This window comes from Physeter macrocephalus, chromosome 20 (assembly GCF_002837175.3).
Source record: "Physeter macrocephalus isolate SW-GA chromosome 20, ASM283717v5, whole genome shotgun sequence".
Taxonomy (NCBI): Eukaryota; Metazoa; Chordata; class Mammalia; order Artiodactyla; family Physeteridae; genus Physeter; species Physeter macrocephalus.
In genome coordinates this window covers 86,825,246-86,835,480 of record NC_041233.1, presented here as the reverse complement: position 1 = coordinate 86,835,480, position 10,235 = coordinate 86,825,246, and the positions used below count along the sequence as shown (strand labels likewise).

At 43.1% G+C, this 10,235-nt stretch overlaps 1 protein-coding gene across 1 annotated transcript in view; it reads right to left on the bottom strand.

Annotated features, from left to right (window-relative positions):
- CHRNA6 (cholinergic receptor nicotinic alpha 6 subunit) overlaps nucleotides 1–4,666 on the bottom strand; it is a 14,828-nt gene extending 10,162 nt beyond the window's left edge. The window contains exons 1-2 of the mRNA XM_007127112.2: nucleotides 4,588–4,666; nucleotides 2,950–3,089 (exon numbers count right to left, since the gene is read on the bottom strand). Coding sequence (XP_007127174.1) covers nucleotides 2,950–3,089; nucleotides 4,588–4,666 — 219 coding nt within the window. The remainder of the gene's footprint in view (nucleotides 1–2,949; nucleotides 3,090–4,587) is intronic.
- Between the last annotated feature and the right edge of the window lie 5,569 nt (nucleotides 4,667–10,235).

Below are 10,235 nucleotides of genomic sequence, written 5' to 3'. Positions count from 1 at the left end.
CTGCATACCACAAAAAAAAAAAAAAAAAAAAATTAAAAACTTCATGTGAAAGCCCATGTGAAGAGGAAGAAAAGATAAGCTACAAACTGGGATAAAATATTTGCAAACCACAAAACTGGCAAAGCACTTGTATCTAGAATATAGCCAGAACTCTCAACACTAAATAGTAAAAACAAACAATCCAATTGGAAAATGGGCTTAAGGACATGAGCAAACATTTCACCTTAGAGGATATGCAGATTGCAAATAAGCACATGAAAAGAGGTCTTATATCATTAATCATTAGGGAAATGCAAATTAAAACCACAATGAGATATCGTTTCATACCTAATATAACTCAAATAAAAAACAGTGACAATACCAAATACCGGCAAAGCTGTAGATAAACTGGATCACTCATATATTGCTGGTAGGAATGTAAAAGGGTACAGCCATTCTGGAAAGTATTTTGGCAGTTTCTTTTAAAACTAACACACAACTACCACATGACCCAGGAATTGCACTCCTGGGCATTTATCCCAGAGAAATAACGATTAATGCTCACCCAAAAACCTGTACACAAATGTTCATAGCAGCTTTATTTGTAAAAGACCAAAACTGGAATCAGCCCAAATGTTCTTCAAGCAGTGAAAGGTCAATCAAAGTGTGCTCCATCAATACCATGGAATACTACTCACAATAAGAAGAAATGACTCACCAAACTTATTGCGGCAACCACTGCATGATGTATGTAAGTCAAATCACTATTCTGCACACCTCACTTATACAGTGTTGTATGTCAAATATATCTCAATAAAACTGGAAGTAAAAAAGAAGAAATGAACTATTGATACAAGCAACAACTTGGATGAATCTCTAAAGAATTATGCTGAGTGGAAAAGCCAGTCCACAAGGTTACATACTGTGTGATTCCATTTATGTATAGCTTTCTTGAAACAACAAATTTTTAGAAACGAAAGATACAGTAGTTGTTGCCATTGGTCAAAGAAAGTATACAAGGGCTCTATTATTTCTTACTGCAAGTGAATCTATGATTATTTCAATAAATAAAATTTCAATTAAAAAACTACATTTCTCAAGACTCTCTTGCAGCTAGGGGTGGTCAATGAGCTAGGAAGCAGAAGCTGTCAGTAGGACTTCTAATAAAACTCCTTAAGGAAGTCACAGATGTCTGGTATGTGCCCCTTTCTCTCTTCCTCCTGCTTCTTGCCAAGAATGTGAATATGATGAGTGAAAATCAGCAGTTATCCTGGACCACAAGGCAACACTGAGGGAAGAAATCACATGCTAAGGATGGTGACATAGAAAGATAGAAGGAACCTTGGTCCCTGTCACAGTTTATGCTTTTAGCATCATAGCTCATATGATTAACATCCTCAGGAGTTGTGCAGTGCACAACCTGGGCAACCAAACACCGTGATGCAACCACTACCACAAAGACACCTGGTATTAACCTAGGCTGTTAACCTTTAGATTTCTATTATGTAAGAAATAAATAAACTTGTTTTATATAAGCTGAGAGAGCATGTGTGTGTTTTTCAATCTCTGATAGCAGCCAAATGCAAATACCAAAATCTGTGTTCAGCAATCCTCCACCCACCATCTTCAGAACAATGTCCTGAAAAGGTGTGTAGATCATGGATTTGAAGTGATGCTGCATCACAAACTTTAGGGGAAACTCAGTCCAGTTCTCCATTCATAACAGCCCAATTCATACCAAGTGTGCTTCCAGCCTGGTAGGAGACCAGTAACCAGTGCTAAGCTATTTGAGGGGAGAGGGGAGACGGGATTAGAATAGGTACTAAATAAATGTTTATTAAAGAAATGAGTGGGCCCATCTAAGTGAGATAAAACATCTGGCTTACTTTTTTTTAAACCAGTATTTATCAGCATATACACACTTCCAGCTTGCGCCAGAAGCTAGAGGATCAGGTCAGGGTCAGCCCAGTCCACTGGGAAGCACGGACCGGAGAAACACGGTGAGCCCGGACTTCATATCCATAACTGAGGTCTTCCCCCAGGTGCACCTGCAGCCACCACTGTTTCTCCAGGCAAAGCTGAGAGGAAGGAGGCCCCCCCTGCCGCCGTCCAGGGCCTGGGCTGCTCCCTCGGTCTGTCCACCATTGTCTCAGAGATGCTCCTGACGTACTTTACCCCTTACGTCCTGAGCCTGCCTATTCCTGGAATTTGGTCCGAGTCCAGTGCCTCAGGCCAGCCTGCGCCCTGCCATGCCTGGGAGCCCAGAACCCCGTCCTCTGTTAGGGTATCAAGTCCCACACCTCCTCTCCCAGCAACTAGGGTGTGAAGATTATTCAAAAGAAAGAACTCTAGTCCTCCTTGCCCCTTAAACAGGGTAGCAATAAATTAAACTAAGACCTCCAAATTCCCATCAGTTTTTCAGGGCTGGATGGAACCCTATGTGAAACAAGGTGAATTTTCTCTTTCTTCTATAACAAAGGAGACTTAAAGCAATTCTTCTTATACGGAGTCAAAAGAGCATGAGCTTTGGGGTTGAACAGTGCTGATTGAACCCCAGTGCCACCATCTGTAATTGTATGACGTTGGGAAAGTTTCTTATCTGAGATTTCCTCTCCGCAGCTGTAAAATGCAGATGACAGCCACTAACTGTGGACGCCGGTGCATAATAGGTGCACAATAAAGTTAGCTCCCTTTGTATTCCCCCTTCAAATGCCCCTTCGCCTCTTTGTTTCATAATCTGGTTCTGAGAGCATTTCCAGAAAAACATCGCCTTGCGGAGAATAATGACAGCAACCCTGCGGAGAGCGGACCCCTCCCAATGGGCCGGCTTTGAAGGGCAGCACTCTGTAGATTTTCGTCTGTTTGTGTTCAAAAATCCCTTTATTTACCCAGTGCAGTGAGTGGGAATTGCTTGGACCTTTCAGAGTTGGGGCCTCCGAGGCCTCGTGGTGCCCACCCCCCCGCGCTTACCACGTCGGCCAGCTGCGTGATGGCCACTTCAAAGTGCACAGTGACCGGGTCGGAAACGTTTTCCACGGGCCTGATGAACCGGTTATAACGAGCGAACAGTTTGTGAAAGAGCCTCTCCTCGGACGCACAGCCTGCACATCCTGCGGCACCACACAGAGAGAGGGGTTAGAGAAGCAGAAAGGATGCTGGCTGGTGGGGAGGTTCCAGGCGCTTCCAACCCGGGGAGGCGGGTGCGGGACACCAGTTTCCCCCAGCACCACTGCACCTGCCCCTTCTGGCCGTGCTGCTCGCCTTCTCCACGGAGATGAAAAGAGTAAGACCGGCATCTCAGGACGAGTGCGCTAGCAAACAAAATGATGTTGGTAAGAGCACTTCTAAGGTCTGTGGCAGCACAGTGTAAAGGGATAGATATTAAATAACTAGTAATTTCATTAAGGTCTTAAGCCCTCCTCCTTTTTAAAATCAACTTTGAATTTCAATTCTTGGAGATGTGTGAGAGTGCAAAGTTTTTAAGGAAAATTTACTTAAAATATTTTTTATAGAATCCCCAAAGTTCTTAAACAATAGCACTTTCGGTCATTAAATTTTAGACAATAATGTAATGCATGTCTCTTTGTATTTTCCCAAGAATGCATTAAATGTAGGTTACTTGCCTTCATTTGACATAATTCATCTCATTAAGGCCCCTTCTATATTTTTCCTTATAGAATTCAAATTTGATACCTGAAATACTATTCTATAAATTTCTCAAACGGATTTATACCCTGAAAGAAAAAAAATTTAAGGGGCTGAACGACTCATTAGGCAAAAACAAAGGAAAGGATAGCTGTTATATTACTAAATAAAAAGTGTTGTTTGACAGACGCATTTGGAAACACTGAGATTTCAGCAGGAAAGAACAATTGTAGATGTAAAACATCATTATTGTCTGCCATCATAATGAATAAAGATAGAAATATTTCTACATAAAACAGATAATTTAAAAATCCTCCTGTTACCCATTTTCCTCCTCTGAGGTTTTTCTTTTCATTTGAGAAATTTCAGATAAACCCTCCTTGAGTCTTGACAGGCAAGTCCCTGCAAAGCCGACAGCACGTGGAAATGTGGCTTTGTGGACATGGACAGAGCAGCAGCTGTCCGTTTCTAAGCCCTAAATTTGAAAATGAATGATCTTACTCTTAGGACACATTTCCCAAAATGAAGATGATTACCTACAAAATGGAAGGGTTCATAGACTGAGGAATAGTACCAGCTAATAAACCAAAGTTTGGAAAAAAATATTAAATACAGGTAAAGAAGTTGAATACATCCATAGCGGAGATGGATAGAAAACTGTACCATTGTTATTTTTGCCTATCTTTCATCGGGAAAATAAAATAAAACATGGTTTACAATGTTTCCTTGTCCTCCCCACCCTCCCCCCGAAATCTCATTTTACATGTTAAGCCAACCAACTAGAAATGAATAGATTAGTTAGCAGTTATAAGAGGAGTAATTCCTGTGCAGACACTCTTCATATTTATCCATAGCATATGTCATCTCTGCTCAGTCAAGCACAACTAGAAAAGGAGGAAAATAAAACCAGGAAATACATGTAGCTAAAAAAGGAATAGGACAACAGGCAGAAATAAAACCTACCTCTGAAGCAAAGTGCGAATACATGCCACCAGAGACACAGCCCAAAGCGAAGGAGTCCCCGTCCCTCGCGGGGCAGCATGTTTAAAACACACTCTGATTTCTTTTCCTAGTCAAAGCATTGTGGAAAACAAAGAGCTATCAGGCAGCCACTCACACCGGACCTTTAAATCACCAGAGGCCCCTGCAGTCCAAGTGTCTTCTGTGAAATGAAAACCTTCACAGACATAACATGGTCGTTCCCAATATCAGAGACTGAGGCCAACCAAAGGGGCAAATAAAAAGGACTCAGTCTGATGTCAGATGAGTCAGCCCCTTTCCTGACACCCTACACCTCTTCTCGTGCAGGAACGGGAGGAGAAGCAGGACGGGGGTGTTGGGCAGACAGCGCCGAGAGAGGACAGAAAACGGTGATGTGCTTAGTGCATCTTTGTAGTGCGTCTTTTCCCAACCCTGGTCCTGAGGGGAACACACACACGTCTCCTGAGCTCCAGCTGTAGGTTAAGCGCCTGCCAGGTCCCGATCAGTGTATTCTGATTCACTGAGCTCTCTAGCTCCTCAGGGCTTAACCTTGTTACCAGAAAACATTCTAGAATAGGAGTCCTGGTAAAGTGCGCCTCTCAGAGAACAGGATTAATTTGGTTTTGTCTGACTTCTAGGGCCTCGGCCTTCTGAGTTTAGGAATCACCCTCCAGGACGAGAGATTAGCTGTCTGAAAATGAGAAGAACGAATGGAGGGACAGGATGCTGTCCAGACGGCTCTGTGTTTATTTATACATCCTTGTCACCAACTGGTTTTCTTATCATTTGCTTCTTTTCCTCTATAAGTTTAGTGTCAGTAACGTTCTGATGAGTTAGGCCTTCTGGTCAGATTTTGGTGTTGGTTAAAGGGGAGTTAGTAACACAATGAAAAGGCAGCCTACAGAATGGGGGGAAATATTTGCAAACCATGTATCTGGAAAGGGGTTTATATCCAAAATATGTAAGAAACTCATAAAACTCAATAGCAAATAAATAAATACATCCCAGTTGAAAAATAGGACCTGCACAGACATTTTTCCAAAGACACAGACGGCCAATGGGTATGTGCAAAGGGGCTCAACACCACTAACCATCAGGGAAATGCAAATCAAACCACAATGAGCTATCACCTCACACCTATCAAGATGGTATTATAAGAAGACAAGAGGTAATAAGTGTTGGTGAGGACGTGGAGAAAAGGGAACCCTCGTGCACTGTTCGGAATATAAATTGGTGCAGCCACTGTGGAGGACAGTATAAAGGTTCCTCAAAAAATTAAAAAATAGAACGACCATACGATCTAACAATCCCACTTCTGGGAATATATCCAAAGGAAATGAGATCAATTTCTCGGAGAGAGATCTGAATTCCTACGTTCACTGCAGCATTATTCACAAGATATGGAAACAGCCTGGTGTCCACCGATGGATGAATGAATAAAGAAGTTGTGATATACATATATGCAATGGAATATTATTCAGCCGTGAGAAAGGAGGAAATCCTGTCGTCTGCGACAACATGGATGAACCTGGAAGACATTATGCTGAGTGAAATAAGCCAAAGACAAATACTGTATGATCTCACTTTTGTGTGGAATCTAAAAAAGTCAAACTCATAGAAGCAGAGCACAGAACGGTAGTTGCTAGGAGGTGGGGTGCGGGTAACGGGAAGATGTCGGTTGAAGGGTACAAACCTGCAGTCACCAGATGAACAAGTTCTGGTGATCTAATGTACAGTACGGTGGTGACTACAGTTATCGTGTTCTTGACATTTGCTACGAAAATAGACCTCGAGTGTTCTTACCACCTCTCCACCACACACACACGCGCGGTAACTGAGTGACGATGTGTTGGGCTGATTGTGATGATCATTTCGCAATGTAACATATGTTACATCACATTGTACACCTTAAATATACACACTTTTTATTCATCAACTATTCTTCAGTAAAGCTGGGGGAAAGGAGTCAGAGCCGAAGATGGTCTCTCAGGGACCTCCTATCAAAACATTCCATGACATCATCACAGAAACTGTACACTTGGCAATTGTGCAGACTTCAGACTAAAGGTTTCCCTCAAAATTCTATTGGCCTCATATCTCTTGTGGGAACGAAAAAGGAACGATCATTTATTTAGCACCAAACTTAGGCCGGGCGTTGGGCTGGGTGCCTCAGATATGTCACTTTAAGATGTTACTCAAATTCTCCTCTTAGCAGATGGGCTTTTTGTCCTTTGCTGAAGTGTCCTGTGGAGTTTGCAGAGAGAAGGCGTCAGGACAACACTTTATCATTATGGATAAAAAGCCACCTCACATCCCCAAATGGGGCAGTGCCTCCCTAGTTTTGAGGGTAAAACCCAAATCAGGTTGGCTGTTTTCAAAGCGCCAACACTTTCAATTGCCCAGACTTTGATCGGTTTGTTCTTCACACTTTCTAATGGATACAGTCTTTCAGGAAAACTGTGGTCTCAGGTCTTTTGTTTTATCCAACCATCCTTCTCTATGGCCATCACCTGTCAGCATAAAGAACCCCTGTAGAGGAGGGATTCTCTGGGACGGTCCCCCTTTCCTCCAGGAACCTGCAGGCATCTGTCCTTGTGGCCAAGGTGCAGAGTGGAGAAGGGGGGGTCACAGAGGAACCTCACCAGAGGGCAAGAAGGCAGAGGAAAGAATGTGGACTTTGGAGTCAGACCCGGATTTGGATCCTGGCCCTGATGCTCACGGCGGATGACTGAAGCTCCCTCGGCCCTGTCCTCATCAGAAAAATGTGATTAAATTTGGTAACAAAAATCGTTTAATCTCTCCCTACCCAATTTTTCATGGAATTTTCACTCCCTCTCTTACCAGTACAAATAGGTAACACAACTAAGTCACTTTCAGGCCTGAATATACTTTAAATATATATTTTAAAATATTTTTAAAATATATTTTAAATATATTCAGGAAGAATATATTTTAACAGCTTGTAAAGAAAATACATTCTCCCATTCAAAGAAAACATTTAAACTATCCCCTCATCATCAGAAAAATGCTTGAGTTTTGTCACTGAATTATGGGTTTATAGCCTGCTTCAAACCGTTTTTGAAAATTACAGAGAAAGAGGTTAAAACCAAATATACAGGAAAAAAAAAATAAGCACACTTCCAAAGAAAAGAATTCTTTTTAATTCAAGTAACAAAAGATTTAAAGACAATTTGTCTCTCCCTGCGGTTGCTGGATACCGTTTCACATTCACGTTCTGTGATCAGTTTTTGTTTAGCCTTGTTGAACCCGTTTTGAGCGCTGATCACGGTTTATGGAGGTGGAAAGGCTGCCGGGAGGTGAGAGGTTAATTGACACGGGACGAGCTGGGCGGGCGTTTTTCCTTCCCCGCATAACCTGCGCCCTCTCACCCCCTTATTCCTCTCAGCCAGTTCCAAAAGGAAAAAGGAAGAAGCCGTGGATCTTAACTTTCTTCAAGACCACAAACATCTGATAAAAACTATGGATCCTCCGCTCCCCCCGCCCACCTATGTACACCAAACACCATGTGCCATATAATACCTGCGGGCCCCAGACCCGTGGAGGGCAGCTGAGCAGACAGTAACCGTAGCTGGCTGCATCGTTTCCCAGGATCTGTCCCCAGTCACTCCACATTTTCCCTTTTTAAAATAACATATTCTAAAGAGCTAATGTGTCTGGAAATTGATAGCCTTCAGAGACTAATTGTTGGGTTCCTTTTTTTTTTTTTTTTTTTTTTTTGCGGTACGCGGGCCTCCCCCTGCTGCGGCCTCTCCCGTTGCGGAGCACAGGCTCCGGACGCGCAGGCTCAGCGGCCAAGGCTCAAGGGCCCAGCCGCTCCGCGGCATGAGGGACCCTCCCAGACCGGGGCGCGAACCCGGTTGCCCCGCCTCGGCAGGCGGACGCGCAACCACTGCGCCACCAGGGAAGCCCCCTTTTTGGTTTTTATTCATAGAAGCGAACTTCAATTTGGAGGTTTTCTGAGGAAAAAAAAAAGTGATACTGTTTAATATGAAACTTTTTATTCATGTATTTTAAGCTTTTCCTCCCTAGATGCTAAATTAAAGCCATTGCTACATTCTGCTCTAAAAATAAAGGAGACTATTTGATATGGCTGCATAAAATTTGTTATGTTTTTATTGGAAGTTTCAGGCGTTTGGGGCGTAGAAACTGCACGAATGAACATTTCGTTGACCTTTTTCCACCTGTCTGTTCTCTTTAAACTCCAAACGAGAAGACTCTTTAGTTGTCCCTAAAGAAATGTAAAGGAAATAACCCTTTAAGCATGTATTATTTATAAATCATTGCAGCAAAACATTATCAATAATTTAATGATCCCATCTGCTTGGCTTTGTCTTTTTATATTAAAAAAACCCACTGTCATTAAACACTCACATGTTTAATATCCCCAGTCAGTAGTATTTCAAATCCACCCCACTTGACATTTCCCACCGTAGAAAAATAAAATAGCAGAAGGGGAGTATTCAAATTCAGTGATCATTTTAGACCACAAAGAAACGTTTAATAAATAGCTCATAAGAGAGGCTCAAATGAACTGTACAACCTTTTGTCCACGTGCATTTTAAGAAAAAGAGAAAGCCTTAGAACCTGGGCTGGGGTCAAGCTCGTTGAAATGGTCAGACGTTGAGTAATAGTGACAACGCTCGCTCAGCACTTCTCGGCCAGTCACCAGGCTAAGCCCTGTACCATCTCTCTTTTAATCCTCACAGCATCCCTAAGAGGTGAGACCCAGTTTTGGAAGTGAGGACGTTGGCCCTCAGGCTGGTTAAGTAACTTGCTTACAGGCCTGTCAGAGCGGCTGCATGGCTGAGTTAGGATTCCAATCTAGGTCTGTCTGATTCTAAAGGTAATGCTTTCACCTTAAAGCTATACTCAAGTGCTTTTTAGATCCATGAATACTTTATAAGTTCAATATATTTTTAGAAGGTTGTTACTGAAATGGGCCACGGTTAGCACTAACTTCATTATCATTCACGGTGCATCTCTCACGTGAGCTGAGGGGGCCATGGCTAATTTGTACAGGGAGTTGAAGTGATGAACACAGTACCAGAGACAAGTGAAAGCCCAGGAGATTGCCCTGCTTAGGGCTCAGGCTGACATCAGGCGAGCTCCCTGCTCCGGGAGAATGGGATCCCAGCCACATCCATGTCTGGGGGTGCTGTGCACATCACCAAGTACCACACTTGCCCAGCCAGAGTGACTCCTACACAGGACTTTGGGGATTTTGTAACCTCCCCAGCCTTTTCACTGCACTAAGTGAGCAGCAATGATCTCTGGGCCCAACAAGGCAGAAAGAAATGTGTTTACATCATAAATCTCCTCAAAGGAAGAGTCAATTCAAGGTTACCGTTGTCCCAGGACCCAGCAGTTATAAAATGTATTCCACTATAGTAGACCCAGCTCTATAACTGTAAATGGGAATAACAATACCAATCGGTATTCGTTTCCTATGACCGCTCTGACAAATTACCCCAAACTTGGAGGCTTAATACAACCTCATAGTTCCAGAGGCCAGCAGTCCAAAATCAAGGTGTGGGCAGGGCCACGCTCCCTCTGAAGGCTTTAGGGGAGGATCCTTCCTCGCCTCTTCCAGCTTCTGGGGGCTCCAGGTG